This window comes from Cuculus canorus, chromosome 1, assembly GCF_017976375.1.
Source record: "Cuculus canorus isolate bCucCan1 chromosome 1, bCucCan1.pri, whole genome shotgun sequence".
Taxonomy (NCBI): domain Eukaryota; kingdom Metazoa; phylum Chordata; class Aves; order Cuculiformes; family Cuculidae; genus Cuculus; species Cuculus canorus.
In genome coordinates this window covers 110,751,618-110,777,947 of record NC_071401.1, presented here as the reverse complement: position 1 = coordinate 110,777,947, position 26,330 = coordinate 110,751,618, and the positions used below count along the sequence as shown (strand labels likewise).

Genomic DNA, 26,330 nt, shown 5'->3' with positions numbered 1-26,330 from the left:
AGAAAACATATATTTTAATTGCTCAGTTACAAAACAAAACATTGTGGGGAGGAATAAAAACTAACAGCCAAAGGCAAGAGGATCCTCTTCAGCAGGCGCCAGGTATCAGACAAACTGTCACATGAAACTGTACTAGAGGTAACATTTCTGCAGGATTTAAGACTGTGCTTATAGGAGCCACAATAGATAAAATCCATCCTAAAAAAAAAAAAAAAATCAAAAGAAAAAAACAAGCAATGACATCTTCACTATATTCCAAAATAGAAAACTCTCAACGTATTTGATACAAGACTCTGTAACATGACAAATTCTACCACTGCTTACCTTTAGTATTCCTACATATTTATATACATGCCTGTGTCAAAATGAGTTTACCTGGTAGATGCCACACATGCACGTCTTTCTCGTCCACTCTCACTATGCTTTTATAAACAGTATGTTCCATGGAGACAGATGCAGGGGATATGAGCTGCAAGCTTTTGCAGCTGAACAGAGGCATACTTGCACTTGTTCTACCTGCCTTTGTTTTCTCGCACTTTTGTTAACTGGCAAGTCCTGAATGATTATGAAATTCTGCAGCAATATTAAGCTAGCTTAGTTATTTCTTCTTCCAAGATTTGTCAGTTGAAAAGTCAATGTAAAAACAGTGTGGTCTTAGTGAATGGCTATTCCCATCTTTGCAACTTTTTCCATAAAGTAAGAATGTCTCTAAGGTAATAAGGTATCTTAAAGAAGGAAATGCCGCTGAGGTAGCTCAGCTTTTCTATATGCGTATTTTTAATCAGATAGACTTGCTACTGACACTAAGGCAGCAGAACCCCAGAGGACAGCTGCTGTATCAGTTCTCCCTGAGCCAACAGTGCCACCCACCTCCAGCTTTGGGAGATGTAAGTCTTCCCTTTTTTCCTCCAGCCAACCCATCATTCTCTCCCAGCAGCTGCTGCTGTTGGAAGAAAAAAAGCTATTGTTTGAATGATAGAGATACACCGCTGCTTACAGAAACAAACTTAGACAGCACTTCTGTACCTCAGATAATGTGGGAGTTGGTCGATGTAGAGTACAACTTGTTGAGTAGTCTCAAACTCTGCTGAGGAATTTAAGTAAGCTTCCCAAATCACATAAGGCAGAAAAACAAGGAACCATACCCTTATCCCAAACGGTCAGATGAAGCTTATGAAAACAGTAGCCTTGAGACCTATGGCTTCAGTGTAATCCAAAAGCCTCAGCTAAATGATGCTATAACAACTATATATTGTTTTATCACATCTTGATAACAACACATTCTATTTTTTGTCCTGGAAGAACACTATCTCCCTGACATCTTCTTTAAAATTCCTCTATCAGAGGAGTCTACCTCCTGTCTTGGCACAACTTCCATGGCAACTAAAAACACCCTTCACGCTTATTTTAGGGAAGCTGGGAGACTCATAAAGGAAAGTAGAGTAGAGGGAACAACTTCCCTCATGACAATGCTTTGTGCATCGTGCACCAATAGGCATTTAAACAAAGACAGACTCATTTCCTCCGGATTTATTCAATATTATTTTCCTATACTGAAATGGCATAGTGAACATTTGACATCACCTTCATTTTAACAGCAACTGATTAAGTTATCACAGATACATGATTATTGATTCACAAAAGCAAAAGCTCATACCAGGCAGTTTACAAATGCCACCTAGAAGAGTGTTTCTTAAGTACTTCTGACAATTGCTTACCTTTTGCAATGCGCTGTTGGTGACTCCTCACACAGCTGTCCCCATGTATTAGTAACTGATTTGGGTTAATAAAGAAGGATGCTTTTAAGAGCACTCAGTATTAATTCAGTCAGAAAAGCATTCTGTTACAATACCTTTTCTATCTGTATGGCATTTCTTTTTCACAACACTGACGTAAAAGAGCCAAAGCTTTCTTCGTAGACATACTTTTCTATTCTTACTAATTCTTATATTTGAGAATTCAAAACAAAAAGATTCCTGTCAGTGTTGGATCGCTACATCTGTGATCTTGAAGTGTTAGTGAGCTCCAAAATATCCAAAGGAGCTATCCAAAGCAATCTGAATAGCACAATGGAGATACTTGACATCAATCAGAAGACCGAAGACTGAACAGACAGTGCAATAAAAGCCAAAGGCTGCAAAGGGTTATTGTATTATTGAATAATGCCCTGCGAAAAATACAAATTGAATACTGAATAATACAAAGCAGATTGGGGATTCAGTAAAAAAAAGAAATCTCAATGTAAAAATTAAAGACACTTGCTATTTCTTAGAGCAAGAAAAGTAAAGGAACATACCTTTGTGCATTGTGTGATATGTGGCCAGAAACATCTTTTATCAGTGGGACAACATTAGAGATTACTTCCTCAAGCAATACTTCATTGAAATATTAAGGGAAGAATGGGAAAAAAATTATTACTGTACATTTATTCGGTATAGTTTATCTAATGATTGTAAATACACCCCAAACATTAAAACTTTAAGTACCCGACAAGGCGGGGAAGTTTCTGGATATTTGGGGGTGTTGCTTTGGGGTGTTTTGGTTGGTTGGGTTGGGTTTTTTTAGTTGAAAAAAGTGAAGGCACATCAAAACCCTACAGAGATTGAGAAACTGAGGAAAATGTAAACTAGGAAACTTGCTTAAAACACCATTTGGAGGCAGTATAAACCAGTGAAAATCTCTGAACTTCTAACCTCAGTTCTCTGAATTTACTGATGTTAACATATTAAAAAGCAGCATACTAATATTTTACTTGGTAATCAACCCTTATTTTAAGGATTTCAATTCATGTTATCTTTTGCTCTGCTATGGAACCTCATATCTCAAAGTTTCCCTGGTCTGTCAGCAGACAAACTTGTTGCCAAAACAACAGTGCAAAGTATTTCTTTTAATAAATATTCTGTATTTTATTTCTTTGCTCCCCAGTTAACAGCATGGTATTTATTCCATTGTACTGGTTTTCTTATTTCCTATCTCACCTACAAGATCCTAAACCTTCAATAGAGAGCAAATTACATATACGAAATACCTTTAAGCTGAATACATGCAAAGTAAGCACATGCAAACTTAATGTAAGGAAGAAACAGCAACACCCCAGGGCAGAACTGAATAGTTATAAAACTAACCCCATCAAGGAATTCCAGTTGAGACAAAAGAATCTCTAAATAACAATAAAATTAAAAATTGGTTATGATGGCTAGGCACCAAGCCTTGCAATGCTCCTGCAACAGGCAGTGCCCTTCCATTGCTGGCTCCAAGACCAAACCTCAGAGACCTGGAAGCCTCTGACTTGGAAAGCAGAAAGACAACACCAAGACCATTGGTTTATTATGCTCCTTGAAAGACTAATTTTTTCATCTTTCAGCAAATTTCCACAAGCTCACCAAACTTCTGATTTGGAAAAGGTAGCATCCAGTCAGGAATCTATCCCTACTCATCCCCATACCAGCTTTATATTCTTTTATTCATACAAATCTTCAAGATTAACCAGAATGCTGATGAACAGATATGCTGTTCCTCAAGATCTATATACAAAAATAAGTTCATAACTATGAATGAATTATAACAACATTCCTAGACCCTGTGCTAGTGTCACAAAGCCAGTGAATTAATTTGAGATATTACAACTAAAAATACATTCTCCTTTCAGGTGAAGAGTAACTGGGTACTTAATACTGTTGCTGGACTGGACCCACTCATTTCATAGCGCTGAAGGAAGCCAAAGTCATCTTTTAAATTTTATAATGACAAGTTTCCCATTCTGAAAGGAAACAAAGTAAATGGAACTATGGCTACCTCACAAAAGGACAATTCTTTACCTTGTGATATAGTTTCCCCTCAGTCCCTGTTAAACAGCACATTAAATAAGATACTTGTTGTATAAGGGCAAGCAGCCTTTCCACAGAACAGCTGACACTCCATCAAATGGAAGAAGAGCTCAGAAAGTTTCTTCTCCTTTGCACATGGGGATTATTGATTATGGTAGACTTGAGACAGAACAGCAGGCACAAAGTGCGGGGTTCTCAGGGAGAAAGTTAGTAAGCGCCATATCATTTCTCAAGATTTGCCCGTTCACTTTTACCTTGAATTAAAGTATGTCATACTGAGAAGACACCTCTAACAAGCAGAGCACATCCTTCTAGTGCTAGCATCACATTCGAGACTTCAGGAAGTTAGAGCATACCTTTGAATTGCTAACCGCCATCATCTGAAAAGCCACAGAAGGGCTTTACAAAATTACTGTTTTAAATATCAGAATGCCCCATTTTGCAGCAAACACGTGAAAGTCTTTCTACCTCCAATTTAAGTTTTGGCATTCAACTGCAGTTTTGCACTACACTGCCAATTTACAACCCCAACTTGTAATGTATTCACAGACTTTCTGCTCCTACAGAGACTTTCAAGGGGCAAAAAGCTTCCCCGCTAGAACACTATAAATACAAAACAGGCTTTTATTAGCGTAAACTTGCACTATCTTTTCAAGTCAAAACACTCATAAGCCTTCGCATGCTAAACATTTCTTTCTGTTCACTAGAAGCATTAATGCTACAAAGCAGCCTGGCAAGCATGTTTCTTTTATCCTGTGCTTGAGCCTCTGTAACAGCATCATCTATCTTTATCTGACCAACCTGCACCTGGAGAACTGGTGTGTCTAGAAGAGACACCACGTATTACACAGCTTCCTGTATGAATTCCCATTTCAAAACACTACTTACTCAGTTAGAAGTAGAGCACACATCAATGCTGCTGTTCAAAGTCATCAAAACCACTGGTTTTAGGAAAAGAAACTATATACACAAGAGCAATCACCTGCCTTAACCACTCACTACATAAAAATCAGAGTTGCCCTGCAGAAGCACTATGTCCCTGTTACCCAGGTGGACCCTATTAAAGCCTAGAGTGGAAACAAGTTTCCCTGTTACTGTTTAAAGAAAACAATGTATTTCAAGGAAAGAATTATCCATGTATTCTGATCTAGCACTGTTTCACTAGCTTCAACGGCATAGCTGAAAGAGTCAGTGTCTCCAGCCACCAATGAGCAGGAATCAGTCACTTTAGATACCAAGTTTTTCCTCTATGATCCAGCAAGCCTGGATAGTTAAGAACTTTCTCACTTGTGTCTTGCGGGTTTGAGGGAGAAGAAAGAGAGGAAAGAAAAAATACTGACACTCCTGGAAGAAATATTTTTACAGAGGAAAAAAGTGCACACCAAAATATCCAAGTACGTATTAAATGTGATCAACTCCAATCTCCCAGCTGCCAAAAGAAAACAGTAACCTAAGCCTAGTATTATGTATCTCACTCAAGATTCTTATTCAGAGTGGGCTGGAGTGCAGGTACTACTCTGTCCTAAGCACCCTGCTACCATATGGCATAGCTTTATTTTTGCGTTCAATGCACTTTGGCTTTGTGAGGGGTGGAGAATATGAAAGAAAGAATCTCTAAAAAGACCAATAAAATTAATTAACAAAAAATATGAGGGGGAGGGAGGGGAAGAAGAGAACAATACTGAACAGAATCAGAGATTGTGTCAACCAAACTAAGTTTATGTCACAGAGGACAAACCTCAGAAAAAGGTCATCAGAAAAATTACATTTCTGTGATAAAGATGAGGGGTGAAAATCAGAGAAAAATGGGAGGAAAGTTGTGTAATGTTTCACTCATACAAGACAAAATAAAAGAAAATTAAAAAAGCATGCTTATTCTTTCTGTTCTGAAAGGCCATAAAGACTAAAATACTCCAGCTGTTAATATTAAGAACTTTCGCTTTCTTTTTTCTTGGAACTTGAAAAGTGATTTCAAACCAGATCTTACAGCTTCCTCCCCTCATTAGAAAATTCTGATCACAACTAAAAGCACTGACACCTGGATGAACTGAACTGCTTGCCAGTGTTAATGCAGGAAGAAAAGAGGAGAATTCATCAGTTGCACTACTGAATGTGTTCATTTATACAGAAAAAATGCGCATCTTATTGAATGAAAGCAATATGAAATGAAAACGCCTCTGCAGTTGCACATCATACTAGTATTTAAGCAGTCAAGTGTACAGGGTATCTTTTTTCCTAATATAAAAAGGAAGTAAATGCAATACAGCTTCTCAAGCAGACACTGAAACAGAATATATCAAGCACCTTGGTTCTTCCTACGAAGACCATATGCCTTCTCCCCGGTTCTAGACATCACACAAATTAAAATGCAAACCCACTAATTGAGCTCAAACAGTTAAGTTGCATGGTCTCTGGATTTTAATTTCATTCTGGATCAAAGAACAAAACTATTACAATGCATGTGCACTTAGTAAAATGTGATGGTAAAGAGAATTCCTTCATCTTAAGAGTGTATCGCACGCAAAATGCTAAACACGCTCTTAGAACTGAAATCATCCCTAGAAATCAAATACAGAACCTTGTGATCCTCTCAGAACCCAATAAATGCTGCTTATCTCTGCTGTACGGGCTGTGGACAACTATTTAAAGAGAACATTTTAAAGATATTATTCTCCAGTCTGACTAGATATCAATCTTTTATGTTTATTATCCCCACCCTATAAATAATAGTTGCTGTCTACATATGAAAGACGGTGTTGATTGTAAACATCATCTTTCTTTTCTACTCAATCAATGCTATCTGAGAATCAGAAGCCAATGCAAACAGCACAAATTTGGGAGCAATATGAAACACCAATCTCTACATAAAATCTTGAGGCTATGTTACATGAACACTGCACTTGCTTCAATTGCTCTTTTTAATTCCAGACATTAATAGATAACTGAATGACAAAAGAGTAAATCCACTGATCCTAAGATTTCTTCTTCACAGTTTGTGACTTTTCTCTCAAAAAGCATTTATTCCAACAATACTCCACAATTACAACCAGGCAAGTATCCCTCTATATCTACTACACGATAGACATAGATGTGAAGTTCACCCACATGATACACTATTTATAAAGAATAAGCAGAGAATTCTTTTCCTGCAGAGTTGTTCTTTTTCTGCTGTATCTTTCTCCAAACATGTTCTGATGGCTTATTCCTCTGCTTTTGTGCTTCCTTTCCTTTCCCCAAATCTTTTCTCCACTGCAGCACTGCAACAAAAGTAAGCATCTGTGTGTTTCATAAGCAAGGAATCTTAATTAAGGCACCAAAAAGAAAAAGGAGTAAAAATATCTCCTCCCCTAAGCCCCCCAAAACTAAAACTACCTGGAGAAAGCAAAACAGAAACCAAGTTTAGTCATAAAAGCTGTTGTTAGGTTACTGAAATTAACCTTTCCTTCTCTCTGTTTACAACAGAGGCAGTCTACATTTTGCTGCAAATGCAGTGTTTTAAAAAAAAAAAAATGGATCACCTAATGACATTAAATGGGGCCACCTCAGGCAAAGCTATCACCAGTGGGTTTCATTTACAATAATACAGAATACGGACAAATCTTTGAAAGTTCATTAAGACAAACTCATTACACGTGGCAATCTGTATACACAAGGAGCACTGCTTCATGCTTACTATTTGGAAGGAAAATTAAACTTTATCAAACTTTTTTGTTAGCAATGTATTTTACTTTTAAACTTTAATTTGTGTGTTGGTGGGAAAGTTACTTCTCAAAATTTACATTTTCTTTTAAAGACAAATTAAGAACTCAACAAGGTGTTCATCATGGCACCTTCTACATAACAGCCTTTAAAATTCCAAAAGAGCTATAGCAAACCTCCAGCTTTTCTTTCTATTTAAGTAGGATATTACAACAGTGTGTTTCTTCAAGTTTGTACCTCAAGTACAGTATCTTCTACTACGCTTTGGGACAAAACAATATGCATAGTAAGACAGTACTTCAACTGCTAATGGTAGGTGTCTGTTTCAGCAAAACTGCAACCTCTTGCCAGAAGGATGGGTAAGTTCTTTATCAAGGAGTTGTTGAAAAAGAATCCCCATTTTTAAACTAAAATTTACTGTATTTCTATATTTCTGTGTGCAAGATGTTTCACTAGTAAAGCAGGCAAAGTAATTTCCCAAACTGATGACTTGATGTCTGTAATTTAATGATTACTGTTGAAAAGTGATTCATTTTATTATCAATTCATTTCATGTCAATATAGCAAGCAACAAACAACAGTCAAGATCACCATGAAACAACTCTCATGTAGCACAGATGCTGGCAGTTAATAGTGAGCTGAAAAGTTATGCACTTAAGTACAACCAGGGTATTGCGTCTGATGATTAAACTCAAAGATTGTCAGAGAAGACTGTGGCAGCCATACATGAAATGAGGAAGTGTCGATTTTTTTGCTTTCCCAACAAGAGGGAAAAAAAAAAGGCATTTTATTGTCATAGCACTTCCAGCAAGTTGATATTAAGAAGGAGATTTCATGCCAAAGTCGGCTGTTTAATCAGATAAAGGCGGCTTTCCTATTTCCCATTGTATAGATCAAGTTGGCTACAGGAGCCACACAGAGCTTTGAGTAGCACATTTTTCCGTGAGGGCTGTATCGTTTGATCATAGCAAAGCACAAAGACTGCTGGGTAATCTGAATCAGAGCTGCAGAAAAAAGGGAGCCAGGCAGCCTGCTGAGGCCAAGATAACCATGTCACCCCAGCATCCCACAACATTCCCAGTCATGGACCTAGATTTGGGAAGATATCACCCATCTCCATTTACAAATCTGTCAAGGAGGCTTTCACATAGCTCCCAATTAATGCAGTATGTTTTCTCCAAAGCTCACCTGTAATGACTAGAATATATGCTTGTTAAGGTCAGCCCCCTGTACTGATGAAGATTCTCCCAATTGCTTTCAAAACATTAAATTTCAAACCCTTCCTGCTTTGAAAGGTGATACGTAGAATTTTCTATACAGGTCTTTGCTGTAAAAGCAATTTATGAAGCCAATAAAACCCCATCCTCTAAAGACAGAGTTTTTGTTAGAAGACAGGACACATCCGAAACAATGATTCTCTAGCTGCATTGCTGTTAATGGCCTTTTCCAGCAAACTGGAAGCAACGAAGTACTGGTGGGTTAGGTCACCTGATATTCAGAAGGATCACAGACGAGCCCATGGACAGGTTAACAGGTCAGAAGGGACTCCTGAGCAGGACTGGGTTTAGAAGCTCAGCTTTTCACCAGGTTCTGTCCCTGAAACACCTCCCTGGCACTTCCAGCCTCCTAACACTTCTACAGTAGCAAGCAGCCCTTCAAGCCTTTGCTTTCTTCTGTTAACTCCTCTTTCACAGGCTCTCCTTCTGAACCGAATTTGGTTCTGGGCTGTGAAGTGGGCAGTGTGAAGCGAGCCCTCCAAACATTTTAACTTTTTTCACTGAAATCTTCTTGAAGCTGCTGACCTGGAAAAAAAAGTCTTCAAAGCTGCAAACAAAAACTATCAAAATGCCACTATTAGCCCTAGTATCTGAATAAACTCAAGACACTACACCGTGAAAAGCAAGTTAATTACTTCACCATACTTCTATCAACACTGCCTTCTTCCACGCACTACCAGTATTGGTAATAACTTATGAAACAGGTTCTAGACACACTGCCTAAACAAAGCATGTAAGAACCCTATTGTGTGACTAGTCACTGATGTACTACCTTGGTTTTGTGTTGTATTTTTAAGTAGAAGCAACAGCACTGAGGCAATTCCAATTAGCTCATTTATTTTCCAAATCCCAGTGGGCCAGAATATAACTGGTTCACAAAGAAGAGTTTGGAGTAGAATTGATAGAAAAAGTAGTTACTATTACAAAAAGTAGAATATTTTGATTTAAGATAGAGTCAAGCTCGTCTAAGTAACTGTATTTTTTGAAAGTCTGACATTATGTCCCTCGCCAGCATATTTTCTTTCAGTGTTTTCCCAGACACTGTTCATTCGTTGGAGATAAGAACATCTTGTGTTCAGTGTGGTCTGTGCTGAACAGATGTGTCTGCTTCTGCCATCCCGTTTGCAGCCTCTCCCCATCTTCAAGGCAAGGTCAGGCAGAGATGGCTCCAAAGCTCCAAATCAGCAAGAGATGTGACTGTTGTGAAGCTCACAACATTAAAAATCAGTCCTTGGAAAGTAAGAGAATATGCATAAGATCTCTAGGAAAATTTATCCATCTGCATGTGAGTGGGAAATACATCCTGTTCCAGCTCCTGTCTCACTGCACACAATTGATGCAGATCACTCCCTCGCCTGCATTAAAACGATGCTTGCTTTCTAAAACTCCAAAATTAGTCTCAGACTTTATTTGCCAGCATTTTCAAAATCAGAATAAAAGAGAGCATTGAAAGTTTAGGTTGTTTTATTTAATAATTCTAAAAGAAAACAGCTGGGGTGGTGGTAGTGTTTTCTTGTTGTTCCTCCACACAACCCCCCCTCATCACCCCATCCTCTTAAATGTTAAGTCTGAACAAAGCGCAGCAGGTTCCTTTCTGATCTGTCTACTGCAGATCTTGAAATTCCATATATTTTCAGTTTGGTATTAACTACCATAATACTACTAAATACAACACCCGTTGATTAAAATGCTGCTGGGAACCTAATGATCTAATCCCCACATGACTAAAAAGTTACATACACAGTTATGTCAGTTTGCCATTAAGAAAGCTGCTATTCCTTCCAATAGCTCAATTCTAGAATCCTAGACTCTCTGATTGGAAGGAACCTCAAAGGATCTCTAGTCCAGCCTTTTGTGGGAAAGGGAGCCTAGGTGAGATCCTCTAGCACCTTATCCCATCACATCGTGAAAACCTACATGTTTAGAAAACCTTAACATTTAGAAGTGAACAGAAACAAAAAAAAAAGCCCATATAAATTACAAAAGCCTACTCTGAGGCTTACGTAAACCTAGTCTAAAAACCAAAAGCTTTAGCAATCAAGTTATCCTAGGACTCTTAAACTAATAAAACCCTCCACGTGCACAGACATTCTAGCAAGATAAAAGCGTTTAGAGAATCTAACACAAGCTATCCCATCGCTAGCACATTTATACCGATTAAAGAAAAATACTAAGCACAGCTGTTACCAACATAAATCAGCAAACCTACAACCACAGGACCTCTGCATTTAGGTATCTGCAACAGTACTTGCAGTTTGCTCCCTGTTAGTAGCTCGTTAATAGAAACATCTCAATCTTCTATTCTTAACAGGAGTTCAGGAATGCCACAATTCAACTCCCATGATTTGCTTATTATAAATGACAGGCTACATCACAAAGTATTTTCTTCTCTTCTGCAGAAAGACAACTGTAACTTTGATTTTCCTGCTATGTTTTTCATTTTCCTTACATGCTGTCCATGACACCCTCCCATTTGCTAGTGGGTGCTTTTCAAGTCTCCGTCTTTCTTCAGAGGAAGAAAAATGTGAAGAGGTCATTTAATTCTAACCTCACCTAAATGGATATATGCTCAATACAATTTAATGCAAATGATTGCTGCAGCGGTAAGCCACTGGAAGAAAACAGCACAGCCTACATTTTCTCCTGCTATGTGTGCTTTCAGTACATTTATAACAACATACTTAGGTCCCCCAACTATACATAGAAACTACCTTTGTCAAACGAAGCCAAAAGTGAAGAATCTTTCACTTGCAAAGGCCAAAAAAAGCCTCACAAAAATACCTGGCATACCACTTTAACACACTTTGTGCTATTCACTGATAACGTAAAGCCAGATGGCCCAGAAGTCTCATGCAACCTTTGAGTTAAGCCAATAAGCCAGCTCTACACAGACACACAGTTATGTCAACAAAAGAAATGCAGGCTAGTTAAACTCCATGTTCTTATTGGCATTTTTACTGGGGCTAAATTTGGAAGTCATATTGCTTTAAAAATAGAGGGGAAAATGCTAAATACTTCTCTGACTATCAGAAGGCAATGGAGAACAGGGTAAGAGCATGCACTGAAGTCAAGCTTTTCTACCTGTGAAATGGAGGTGCACAACCTGGTGATAAATGGAAGTGCTCAGAGAGCGGAAAACAGCTGACCATATCCCTAAGGCTGACAGGCAGGAAGGTTCCTGGTACAATCTGCAGGGCAACAAACCCCTGAAAAGAGACTAAGAAAACATTCTATCTGCTTCAGAAAAGAACAGTACTAAGACAAGCAAGCCAGAATTGTACAAATCATGCTGGGAGAAGAGAAGTAACAGGACACTTAGTGTCAGTTTTAAAAGCACATACAATTCTCTGGCTAAAAAGAATCAAATCTGAGTGATGAAAACAAAAACGTGTTTTCCTCTTCATTCCTATCAGCAAACATTTTTTGGTTGGTATGGCTGAAACAGGTCCAGATAAAGAAAAATGGAAGGTCTCAGTTTCCCAGGCTCTAGAGGTGAATTTAAAAGTAAGCAGCAATTAGATTTACTTTGAGAGAAAGATCTGGATCATATTAGTCATCGTTATGACCTAATAAACAAGCCACAGTATCACGCATTGATGCTTTCTGGTTTGCTAGCAATATCTGAGGAAAACTGAGAATAAAGATAAAATACACTGCAGTGAAGTCACCATACTGAATTCATGACATCATAATTGTTGCCATGGCAACTAGCTAGTATCAAGCACAGAATACTGCCTTCACTGCAGAATCAAGGAGCACCTGTGCTGCCACAAAAGAAATGTTCTTATTGAAACACAAATCTAGTCAACAACACAGGAAATAAGATATTACTGTAAGTAAATTGCCTCTTCAAAACCTCTTATTTTGTTCACCTGGTGTGAGACTTCTTAAACACTCGGCCATATATAAAAAGGTCTGATAAACTATACACGTGATTAAGAATGTAATTGAAAAAACGATGTTTTTCTTCCACAGTGCTCCTCAATTTTTCCAGTACAGAGTACTACTTGTCTTTGCACTTTCCTCTCCTATGCATATGACTGCAGTCATATACAACAAACCTCTGCTCAGATACGAAACGGAGGGCAAAAGCTCCGAAGGAAAATAAACGTTTTCCAGTTCTTATTTCAAGAAGCCAGACACACAGTCAAATTGGAACTGCCACACAGCCGAAGCACTGATTGATAAAGGACATATTCCACATTTAGAGCCCACAACTCCTTTTGTTCAAGTAATGCCCCCAGCAGGGCCTTCGAACACTAATTGTGCATTTTTTATGCATTCACTAAACGCAGTGCTTCAAATCTGCAGGGCTCCGAGAATAGCCTGAGAGTAGCTTTCTTGTAAATAAAAATACCATTCCTTTTCCTCTAATCAGTCCACTTTTACATGAGGAAGATCTGCTATTCCCAGGCTCTCTGCATTCACAAATATAAAAGCTTCAGAAAGTAAAGCTTTAAAAAAAAAAAGCCTAGCAGTTGACAATTTATCAGATGACAATTATTAAACGCACAGATGCCACATCTGATATTGCAACCTCAAATATTTGTTGAAATAAATCACTCACATTACAAAGGCACACGAAGGAAAACACACACGAAAATTAACTTCTTCATATTAACTTGCTGAATAAACAAGTCAGAGCTGTAGGTCAGCAATACCATGCAGCATTTCACAGTTCAAGCTTCGAGCTTACTACCACTGAAGAAATTGTTTCAAAACACATTTTAATAAAAAGACCACACTATATAGTAAGTAAAAAGTATACTTATTTGCTACAACAATGGTTCTTAGAGAGCAATCCATAAATTATTGCTGGACCAGAGAACACTTCCAGACAACCATATGTAATTAGTCAATGTGTCTAAGCAGTTTCAGGATGCATTGTTGGGTTTTGTCAACTTCTAAGACAACAGAACTGCCTTAGTTACCAGTTAAATAACAGCACCATATTTCTATATTCATTCCTTTGTTAGACGCTTTCTCTATTGCTATCAAAAACATTGATTACACTAAAACCAAGAACAGTAACCTGTCTCCCCAGTCCCTGCTCCCTTTATAAAAATTGTTTCTACAAATGAGCATTAGGCAAAATAGAGAATACAAACAAACAATAAAATGAGAAGCTTCAGATACAAATGATTAATAGGCAAGCTGCATCTCATATGTTTGCCTTCAATGTTCTCCTAATGTAATTTCGCACAACCAATAATGATGATCAGTACTTCAATGAGGATGCCATGAAAATATCTAACTAACCTTCTGCGATATGAAGTGTAGCTGGGAAACAACTCCAGTTGACAACACATTTGAAGGAAATCACCAGTGTGTCAATCTACTACCTGCCACTGAAAAGCAAAAAAATTAACAAACTTCCACATGTTTTTAAAAATCTTAGGACTAGATGCTGCCTTTGGCGATAACGATTTGTGTATACAAGCATATATCCCAATACACCAAATACAGTTAATACAACTGCCACAAACTCCAAAAACTGAAAGAAGCAAGTTGATAAAACCTCAAGCAAGTTACACCAGAAATGCAGAGTTCTCATCTTCTCTGCAATTCTGAGTATAAATTTCTCGACACATCTGTATTATACAATTTAAAGACCCATTTGTGATGTAAATACAGGACAAATATCAATGACTTTCCCTTCCTCAGTAGTAAACACAGCACTTCTAGCTCTAACCCACACAATACGAAATCACTACTTAAGTAATGAAAAAAACACCACTGTGCCTGCAGTTAATTTTGCTTTTGCAAGACTTGACAGATTAACTCATCTCTTCAGCAACTAATGTGTCTTCTCCAAGTGCACAGAGAAAATTATAGATTGTCTCAAGAATTTAGAGGGCTTTTAATAGAACGTTAAAATGAACTTGTTGAATTAGGTTTACCCAACAGTCCTTCTGTTAAGTCTGACTTTTGCTTAAGTTGACACTAGATAGGGGAATCAGAAGGTGTAAGTGATGGCCCACCTTTGTACAATGTATTTTCCCTCATATTCTTAATTTATCAATATCATAAAAGAAGCAACAATTTGAGAATTTTCTGCTTGGATCTTTAGAGGTGTCCACACCACTTGCAAACCTGACTAGAGACACCACAACACAAAGGAAACACTACATGCCTCTCCAACAGCAAACCAAGTTGAGAAAGGCTAGGGGATTTAAGATGCCCAACTAATTCTAACTTTTTTTGCCTTCATTCAAGGTTCTATACAGCAAATCCTTTCCACTGTCACAGAGTTCATCATCCAGAATTCCAAAAAACTTAAGTGTATAAGCACTTAAATACAGTGCTATGTCATTTAAATTTAGCTGTTAGCTATTTATAAACTATGTTTACTATAGATATTATTAAAATGTGTTACAAGATGCGCCTGGATCCATTTTCAATTTTAACTATGTTGAGAATGACATTAATGAAGTAGTTTTTCCCCAACACAGGCACGGTTTAAGCACGTTCTCAGGAAGCTGTAGGACACTAGGCTTTAGTCAGTCCCTGGTATATTTGGAATAAGTCCCTTCTGCACCACTGAACTGAACCATATAAGGTGCCACCATGTTGCAACTAGATTCCAAGCCAAATTAAATCACATCATGATAAAATACAGCATTTTTGTCTCTCAGAACTGAGAGGAGATATTCTGGGCAATGCTATTGTTTCTCACTGTAATGAGAAAAGGAGTAGTCTTGAAATAAAATAAGATCAAGAATTACACCGATTTCTGCTGCCCCTGTAGGATAAATCTCAAACACATTCAAGACTCTCAGTGGGTCTTAAGGAGTTGAGAATTCACTCAGTTGTGGATCTTCTCCATGAAGTAGTAACAGAGGCTGAATTTTTATTACTCCCCCCCTTATCTTCCCAAAGTAAGGACGCAAAAGGAGGTTCCAGTTCTCTTGTTCCCTGGTAGAAAATTAGAAATTAGCAGCAAAGGCCTTGGAACAACCTGTTGGTGGTTCTCCAGAGCTAGAAATGCACAGAGCAGACAAGGAACATCATCTTTCCTGAGCTCTTTCACATATGAAACTTAAGATGGACTGAGAAGTAAGGAGAAAGGTGTTTTTGTTTGAAAGGGAGTATCAAAATAACCATACTGGCTCAGACAGAGGATCTACTTCACTCTCCTCCAACACCACTCACCAGCAGACAACTAGGAAAGTGTATAAAAACAGGGCAAGCAGAAGGATAGTTCCTTTGATTACATTTCCAAACGCCAAGAATTTGCAGTTCAGCACTTGCCTGAGCCAGAAATGAAGAACAATGTGCAATAGACTGCTTGGCCCTTCTTTGTACAACCTTGCACACACCAAATAAAGGGTAAGTGGCAAAGGTTAGTTTAAAACCAGATAGATTAAAAACTTCTGCAACTTTAGAAGATCCCGTGTGCAAAGTTAACTAAAGCCAGCTTTAGAAAGCAATCAAGTTTCTAATTTATACTTGCCTCTCAACCCTGATGTGTCCTCATTTGAGAGCTTTGACTAAATTCTGCCCTACAATTCCTGCTGTTTCAACACGTTTTTCCAGCGTAGTGCTTAGCAAAACTTGATAGGCAATGGTGCAGCCTGGCAGCTGATGGCTTCTTCCTTACTTTGGTACCCTCATCCTAACCAAAGAGACTATGCTGTCAGAATAAAAATTGTTGTATAGAGGTTAGCAATGATGCAATTCAAACAGCTTGCCACGTGAGCCAGTGTGACTGATTTGAAGTCAGAAGTTACTAGACCTCGGAGTAAATAAACATACAGAAGCGTAAATTCTCATCTGATCTGAAAGACACTCATAAGTTTGCAAGTTTATCTAGCTTTATTGCTATAAGCACTCTAAAGTAAAGATTCTGACTGAAATGGAACACCAAGTAAAGATAATGTTATGATAAAGTCCGCTTAAGAGAAATGACTTGTAAATTGCACGCTTCAATTGAAATACTGGAAATAGTCATAGCAATTCACAGAGTGTTGTGGTAGATCAACAAAAATTCAATAAAAAAAGAAAAGCACCACTGGGAAGTGCAACAAAGCCAGAGAAGTACCATGTCTTTCTAACACTGAGAACAGACATCCTCATTCAGAAACAAACACAACACATGGGAAGTTACTGCTTCCTTTGCCTTCCCACCTCCAGATTCTCCACAAAATCTCAACTCATTTCTAGCTAGGACACAGTTTTACACAGCCTTTGTCAAAACACACAATAGCCCAGAAAGCGATGGCCCGATACTCCTCCTGCTTACGTTTCCACTTCATTTTGGCAGCAGCCCACCCTTAAACTGGATTAAGCATAACATGAACTGTACTCTCAGGTATTTTGACAATGCAACTCATACGATCTCTCACTCACAGACTTCAATCAGAACTACTTGGGCTACTAGGCATCTTAGATCAGTCTTTACTAACCCAGCTAATTTTGACTGAAATGGCTTAGACGGTACCTCAACTGCCAGAACCACCAATAGATGCAAGGGAACAGGGATCTCCAGCAGTTGGAAGCAGTAATGTCTTCTGCTACAACAGTCAGAATGACAAGAAACTGTCCCCAGCCCAAGCTTTCTGGTACTTTATCCAAAGCATGCATGTGTACATGCACTGGGGATGGGGTGCAAAACACTCCTGAAAGAACTGGTAGAGAGGGGAGGTAGCATTTCCTGGCATATCCACATCTCTGCAGCCTTATAAACAAGCAAATTCAAACACCTATTCAAACCTATGTCTGAAAATTCAAGTACAAGTGCTAACCTAAAGCTCAGTAGATAAGAAACAAAATCATGACTAATTAGAAAGGCATCTTTGAAACAGGATTTCTGGAAGAAACCCAAATCTCATTTCTCACTCACTAGACTGTATTAACTAATAATGTAGAAATGAGCAATTCAAACATTCAAGTAATTTCTACCTGTATTCACCGTATGCTCCCCTCCCTCAGCTATATCCAAGTAGTATAAAACTACTACTTCACACTGGTATGGTCAGGCACAAATTACTAAGTCACACAGCATTTTTCAGATAAAACTGAATCATCAAAAGGACAAAGAGAACAAGTAGTGAAGGAGCTCACTGCAGAAAGGGCAGTGGCTTCCTAACAGCTCTTAAAGAAAACGAGGGGAAAAAAGAAGAAAGCTCTATCTTCAGCCTGATTCAACAGGTTTTTCTATGCTTATTTTAAAGTCTCCAACTGTATTTACTATTTTAGTAACATAGCTGTTCATATTTTCATTTTCCGAAACTTCATGCCCTGTCAGTGTCAAACATGCTATATATGCTACTTCATTTTTATACAGTCAAATCTAATTTCTGGGAAGAAAAAAATAAAAGGAATGATGAGCAAAAGGTTCCTTGTCACAACAGCACGATTTATAGAAAAGATAAATCTGACTCTCAAAGTGATCGTGTTAAATGGCTGAAGCAGTTACACTTGGGGTTTTTGTGGGTGGTTGGTCGCTTTTTTTTTTTTAAAGTTGCTTTACAGTTATATCAGTCCAAAATGTAGCAGAAGTAACAGCAGCTGTAATTTCCAAAGTACTTTTGACAAAATGTCGTTATAAGCCACAGTCCTTTTCAGAGAGGTGTCTCACTGTTAGCAGCACTAAAATAATGGGAGCCACTCAAAGGTCTCATCCACAATTTTTATTTAAGAGTTTCTGCTGCGGCTACCATTAATGCAATCATACCCGTGGACAGCACAAACCACACGAAATATTCAGTGTCTACTGTTTTCTAAGCTGCTCCTTTACTTTGGTGCAGTTTCATCACTGGCTTCAGTGATCTATGTACAGCCTGCTGCTAGGATAAGGGGCTGTAGTATAGTGCCTGTGGCTACACATTCCCATTGCTTCCCTTGGGCCAGTATCATTTTAGATCAACTGGAGTTCATCAACTCAATCAACTGTGATTTCATAGTGGTGTACGCTACTCAAAGCAAAGCTATATGATCAAGCTATGCTTACTGCTGCTTTTGAATAGAGGAAGTTTCATTTCTCTTCCTTCTTTCCCCTTCCTCCACTTTCACTCACACAGTTTTACCCTCTTTTGTGCCTGAAGGCATTCATTGAGGCAATTTCAACTCACAAACCAAAGATCTAAAATTATCTGGGACTAGTTTTCCACCAGGTTAGCAAGTTAAGCTAGAGCATCCTGGAAACCAGTAAGTGCTAGGTTGGGTGCCAAGTAAGCAGTAAGATCACATGGTTGAGAGCATGACTCCTCATTTATGCCAATAGGAAAGCCATGAGAGAGAAAGAAATTATGAGACGACTTGGGTCAACACGCATGCTTCTTGCTCCCTTCTTTGATTGGTACTGCTGTTTGTCTAATCTCATTGTAAGCCAGTTCAGAGAGCTAACAAACAAAAAAACTATTCATTATTTTTGGCACCGCTTGTTTTCTGCCAATTTAATTCCCTCAACTAGCGTGGCAAAGGAATCAGGCAAGCATCTGCACCAGTGCAGAGAAGGGAGCAGGAACACACAGGGAGATGAGGACAGGCTCAGGCTGATTTAAACTGTCATTGAACTGCATACCCTACAGCAGATCTACATCACATTGTAGTTAGAACTGACAGTAATCTGTGCCTGTACAACAGGAGGCCTTCATCGCTGATGAGGGCACACGGACAGTACCAGCACTGAAATGTTCTAAACAAAGTTTAACCTGGGCACAACCTTTGATGATCACACGTAAAAGCAGAAGACTCACAGTACCCTTAACCTTCAGAAATACTACAGAACATTAGCTAATTATTCCCCCAGCAAGACTTCTACAGAAATGTGCTGTTATTCCTATTACGCAGATGTAGCCCAGAACAGCAAAGCAAGCAAAACTGGTGACAAACTCAGAATTGGAACCCAGTAAATCCTCTATACCTAACCAACACTTCATCACTCCACTGTGTTGTTTATTAAGACTAAATTAATTCAATTAGCCAGTAGCAACCTGTAAAAAACTCCTTTTGCAAAGACTCTGTAAGGTACTATAGAGCTCATAATTTATAATACAGTTACGTTAACAAATATGGATATTTCCTGGTTAGTTGTGAACTAAGAAACTAGGGAAAGGAACAATACCGAGATCTTAAGTAATTATTTCCTCTTCTACAGAGATAAATAAACATGCATGAAGCAACATGAGGGCTCATTCACACAGGAAATTTATTGCAAAGAACTACATAAAGAGAAATACTATCTAAGTACATGGGTTTTTTTCTCAGATTAGCAATTCTTAAACAGTTTCAAGTGAAACGCAAGCAATTACTTAATACACACTAACCAAGAGCAGTATCTTTCCTTAAATTTATCTCCTGTACTCAGTCCAACACATCCCCAGCTTAACTCGACCTGTATAACAGCACAGCACAACAGGAAAAGCGGTGGAAAAATGTGTGAACAAAAGCAAATCTCTGCAGTAGTAAACAGCCAGCACTGTAAGTCTATCCAGCTATGCGAGACAGTCTTTCACCCACATACTAGCATAAGCACCCAAACCAAGCATATGACATTTGGGACATTCAAGTCATACTTAATTTTGTTCAACATCTCCTTTTGACAACAGCTTGGTCACAAAGACTCAAGATATGAATGTCATAAAAGACAGTCATTTGCAGGACTGTCACCGATTCTCTCAAGATAAAAATAATGAAGCCGTAAGTTCAAACAGCAGAGGCTGTCTAATTGCCAGCTATATAAAATATCAGTATCAACATTACTGTCCTATAGGCAACAACAATTTGATAACAGAAAATAATGCTAGGAGAAAAGGCACAAAAATTAACTGACTAGATTTGCAGTTTCGAGCTCTCGAACTCCACAGGAGACAAAATTTGAAGAAAGCAAAGGAAAACTTACTGTGTGATACAAAAAAACTACCACAAATTTGCTAGACAACCAAGAGAGAAACCCAAAATGTCTATGGAGAGAAGATGAACTCTACTTAACAGAAAGAAGCTGGACAGCAGATCAACAAACATATTCTGGACAGCATGAGTAAAACATTTACCCCAAAATTCTTTGCATCCTCACACGTATAAGCATAAGGGAATCAGCGAAAATGCACTACTTGAAACGTGGAATTTATGACTTGGAATTTGACAAAGATTATTTAAGTGACAATGGTGTTCAACACCTCGTTTTTCTTGGCAACGCATTATTACGATCAAGCAGAAGTAGGAACACTTCTTCACACCACCTAAGAGACTCCAAAGGATATGTGGGTGCTTCGTAGGTTTGATGGACAGACCAAGTTGAAAGCTACCTCACCGATTCCATCAAGTGAAGGAACTACAGACATCATCACTATTACTTGCTAAGACAAGCATTCAGAAGCTATCCAGATTCAGCATCAGGAAGTCAGCATTAACACTTATTTGCTTGAATTACTACTGCAGGCTAATCTTTGAGAAATTGTTAGTGACAACAAATCTCTGATTTTTCCCTCTTAAAATGACAGGATGGGAAGTTCAGATTCTTCCCCCCTCCCTCCTAGGAAACAAGAAGCAAGCTCCAGCTTCTCTACTTGTGAAAATGCCATACACACACCTTCCCAATTCTGCTCCACTTGAGGTAGTACATACAGCTACTAACACAGTTTAGCCTATTTTCAAACCAGCTGTTAAGACTGTTAAGTTTTTGGTCAGGTTTGAACAAAGGAAAAAAAAAAAAGAAAAAAAAGGAAAACGGCAGAGACACCTTGATAACTGAGAAGAGGTAATCAAGCAGTGGAACTATTTCATGAGGAGGACAAGCCTTCTTTCTTCTGTCCCTAAAAAAATAGAAGCTGCAAGGACAGCCAAAATAGTAGAACATATTCCTCTGGTAACAAATGAGAAGCACTGAAGCAGCAGCACAAGCCTCCACCCTCACCACAACTCCAGGTAGTCTATAGCGAAGAAAAAATGTCTTTTACTTTCCCACCCACCACTGACAAAGAAGGTCCAAGAAGCAGCTTAAAATCTGACACCCACCAGTAATAAACTAACACAGAAGTCCTTACTCAAGACTGAGGGGTAATACCCACGCACTGGTCTCAGCACCTTCTGACAAGTGAGGATGACACAAGGGTTTGGGAAAGGGGCTTCTTGCTATCATGCTGCCTATGGGCTTCGCTGGTAACGGCACATTTCTATCCACATCACGTTCCAGTAAAATTTTAAGTTACAACACAGCCACGCAAATGTATGTTTGAGAGAAATACATCCGTATTTTGGCATGTAAATACCTGAATTCAGAGTTATAAACCCCAGTCTGGCCATAAGCCTGCACAAGGCGATCGTCCAGTATTCCATTCTATAAAAATTACTAAAATGTCAGTGACAAAGAAATTTTGTTTGCAAGATGCAATGTACATTTTTATCACGCTGGATAAAATATCTACAGTCTCAGCAGTGGTTAAATTGCTGCTATAAAGGAAATTGTCCTCAGATAAATGGTTTCCCTATGAGAAGGTTTCAGTGCTACACCTCACCCCAGGTCAATAAATCAAATTAACTGCACCTTGTCCTCTGGCCAATGACATCATCGGCTTGACCACATCTTGTGAAGGGAGTGCAAAAACATATGCTATTTAAGGCATGAAATCATATCACTGCTTTTTGTCCAGACAGCCTTGTGCTGTTGGTCTGTGAAACGGTCAGTCACCTGAACAGTCTCATTACTGCTTCTACAGATTTTTTTTTTTCCTTCTAGTATTCAAGACCTGTCCTCACTATGGGTGAAGAAAAAGGATAAATAATCCAAATGGTTATTTTTGAAATCAAAATGCTTTTCATTAGCTGCTGTATTTTGTGACAGATTAAATTTAAAAGCAAACTACAAAATATGCCACCTGCATTTGTATGTGAACACTCTTCCTAGTTATGTTTCAAAGATGTTTACATGCTAATCTGGCACAGCTACTTTGAAGTACCCTGCTGTTAGGTCCTTTTTCTCCACAGGGTGAAAACAATGGTCACTAATGAAAACCTACACAGTTTTATCTGAAACCTATCCCTGCATAATTTTTTTTTAAATTACTGCCTCTTTCTAATAAAGTAGTCCACATGTTTTCTTTCTAAGCAGACTAATATCTGGTTGAAAACTGAATTACTCCAGACAATTTAAGAGGATTAATTTCAATTTTCACTTGGTGTTCTTACAACACAATCACAAAAAACTTATCTTCCTTTCATGGCCCTGTACTGCCTAGTGCAGTATCTTCTGTCTTGAAAGCCAAATCTAAATGAAAGGGGAAAAAAAAAAAAAAGCAACAAAAAAAGCCAACCCAGAACAGTCAAAGATACAAGCACTGACAAAAGCATCTGACACACCACACTGTTAAAACTGCATCCACACTAAGCAAAAAAAAAAGGTGAATAAGATTATCTTCAATGTATTCAATTCTGTTTGTGTTCAGAGGGAGGAAAGCTGTTCAGATTTTGAGTGTGTCTTCTATAGCTCTCTCAGTGCCAGGAAACGTAAATTAGAAGCAACTCTCCTTTAAGGAAAAGAATCAAGGACAAAGGGACCAAAAATGCCCAAGCCTCTGAAAAGCAGATATGAAAGGAACAGCTTTACAGTCTTGAGTTGCTATAAATTAAAAATAAGCTCCTTATTTAAAAGACATGAGTGTTTGAGAATCTACGAGCAGATCTGATGCTGCTCAAGCCCCAGGAGGTTTTTGTTTTTGCTGGCAGGGGTGCAGTGGAGATGGGGGGGTCATTTTGGTTATTAGTAAATAAATCAAGCAGCAGAGAGCAAGGCCTAGGCGCCTGCCAGAGGAACCAGGGCCTAGCTCTCCCCCCTTTCCTCCTCTCCTCACACAGCCTGGGTTTGATCTCAGGGCCCTGTGGGTTGCCAAGAAAATTTAAAAAAAGCGAGCGAGAAAGAAGAATCATATTGAACCACAAAAGCACATGGGGCGAATGTAAAATATAAACACGGCGTTGGGCTCTGAGTGGCTGTTATTAAAGGTCTGAATTACTAAACATGAGAGGCGGGGAAAGCCAGGCGGCCATTTCAATAATATAAACCTCCCCGAATTAGACATTATTCAAATGAGGAGGAGAGTGAGAGCGAGCAAGCGGGCCGGGACGCGCACCTCAGCGCCAGCGCAGCGGGGCTGCCCGAGCGGGAGGGACCCCACGCCCGACCCCCCCTCGGCTGCTCAGGGGGGCAAATCCGGCCTTAGGGGGGAGAGGGGCAGGGGGAGACCCTGCTAGCACAGCTCCCTAAACCTGCCCTTTGGCGAGGGAGAGGGGCGTTTAGATAAAAATCCAAACGGCGCTGCCGTCCCACCCCTCCCCGAGGCCACCCACCCCATGCCCGCAGGCCCCGGGCTCTGGGGAAATTAACCCTGGCTCGGGGGGGGGGGGGGGGGGGGGGAAGAGAACACCGAGCCTTTCTCCCTCAGCCGGCCCCAGGGCGGGGGCAGCGCCCCGTCCCTCCGTCCTGCCCCCCCGCCGGGACCAGCCGCGGGTGTCCCCCCTTCCCATCCCGTGAATATGCAAAGCGGCTTTTACTGTGGGCGTGCGGGCCGGGGACCGTGTGTGTGTGTGTGTGCTGGGGGGCGGCGAGTCGCCTCCGAACGCTTTGGGGTGCGGGGATGCCTTCTCCCCCCTTCCAAGCTTTCCCACCTCCGACCGCTTTGAGGTGCGGGAATACCAAACCCCCCATTCCCGGCTTTCCCATCCCGACTGCTTTTGGGTGCGGGGATATTTCCTCCCCCCATTCCTGGCTTTCCCACCACCCCCCCCATTTCCACCTTATCCCACCCCAACCGCTTTAGAGTGTGGGGATACCACCCCCCCATTCCCACCTTATTCCACCACTTTGGGGTGCAGGAATACCACCCCCCCATTCCCATCTTATTCCACCGTTTTGGGGTGCGGAGATACCACCCCCCCATTTCCAGCTTATCCCACGCCGAGCGCTTTGGGGTGCGGGGATACGACCCCCCCACACACACTTCCCGCATCCCCACCTTATCCCACACAAACCGTTTTGGGGTGCGGGGGTCCCACTCTCCCACTCCCCCCATTCCGAGCTTATCCTACCCCTTCCACTCCCGGCTTACCCCACCCCGACTGCTTTGGGGTGCGGGGATGCCCACCCCTCTATTCCCAGGTTATTCCGCCCCAACCGCTTTGGGGTGCGGGGATACCAGCCCCCCACCACCAACCCACCCCCCACCCCCGCTCCGCCCCGGCGCGCGCGTGGGCGCGAGCGCGGCTCCGCGTGCGGTGAAGCCGCGGGAGCGTGGGGTCTGAGGATGGGGGGGGGGGGAGTGCGCGCGTGTTTCACCCCCCTCCCCGCACCGTTGCGCGTGCCGCGCGGGGAAGGCGGCTTTTCCCATCTCCCCCCCCTTCTCTCCCCCCGAGTGCGAGGGAGCGTGCGGCTCCGCGTGCGGGAGCGTGAGGTGCGCGCGTGTCTCTGTGTGCGTGTCTGTCTGTCTGTGTGTGTGTGTGTGTGTATGCGTGTGTCTTTTTTCCCCGCGCGGGGAGGCTGCTTTCCTTTCCCCCCCCCCTCCTCACCACCCCCCCTTCCCTTTCCCCGCTCCCTCCTGTGCCGTTAATTATAATAATCCTGAGTACTAATAAATTATGCTAAGCGGGGCGGGCGGGGGGGCCGCGTGCCGCGAGTATGAATATGAATATGTAAAACGCAGTAATGATTACCTGCCGCCGCCGCCACCGCCGCCGCCGAACTCTCATCTTGACTCGCTGCTCCTCCGTCCGCCATTTTGAATATTTTAACCAAAATCGGCCGCCCGATAAACCCTCCCTCGCTCCCCCCCCCGCTTTCTCCCTCCCTCCCTCCTCCTCCTCCTCCTCCTCCCCCCCGCCCCGCGCACCGCCCCCACTGCGCAGCCGCCAAACCCCCGCCCGGCCGCCTCGCTTTGCGCATGCGCGAACTTCGATCGTGTTCTCCTCCCCCCCCCCCCCCCCGTCCTTACTGCGCAGCCTCCAAACACCGCCCGGCGGCCTCGCGCTCCGCATGCGCAATCTGCTCTCCTTCCCTCTTCCACCCCCCCCGCCCCTACTGCGCAGCTGCCAACCCCCCGGCCCAGCGGCCTCATCCTGCGCATGCGCAATCCGCGTTCCTCCTCTCTTACACGCAGCCCCCCTCCTGCCGCCCGGCAGCCTCTCTGTGCGCATGCGCAATCCGCACGCCCTTTTCGGTTCGCTCTGCGCATGCGCAGTCCAAGCTCGCGGTCGCGCTTCTCTCCCCCCTCGAGCACAATGCGCGCATGCGCCGAGCGAGGCGGTCAGGGTTAGCTCCTTCTCGCGCCAGTCTCCCCCCCCACTCGCGGGCGGTTGGCGGGTGGCATCGCGCATGCGCACGACTGCTTCCCCGTCTGCCCGTGCGTGGGGGGGACACTCTCGTTAACCTTAACAGTGTTTCACCCGTCCCCCTTCAGCGCTCTGCGGCGCTAAAGGAGGGCGCGCATGCGCGCTGGACGCTGCGGGAGGGAGGGGGGCTGGGGACGCGGGGCTGGGGGAGGGGGGGAAGCAATGGGGGAGAGGCTCCAAGCAAATGGGGGTATTTCCAGCCCTG

General features: G+C 41.2%; 1 protein-coding gene across 7 annotated transcripts in view; it reads right to left on the bottom strand.

Annotated features, from left to right (window-relative positions):
- The window catches only part of POU2F1 (POU class 2 homeobox 1), a 110,130-nt gene extending 84,607 nt beyond the window's left edge, over positions 1 to 25,523 (bottom strand). For all 7 annotated transcript variants that reach the window (XM_054056516.1, XM_054056517.1, XM_054056519.1 and 4 more), the window contains exon 1: positions 25,451 to 25,523. In XM_054056516.1, the coding sequence (XP_053912491.1) occupies positions 25,451 to 25,514 (64 nt within the window). In that variant the 5' untranslated portion in view covers positions 25,515 to 25,523. The remainder of the gene's footprint in view (positions 1 to 25,450) is intronic.
- Positions 25,524 to 26,330: the final 807 nt, after the last annotated feature.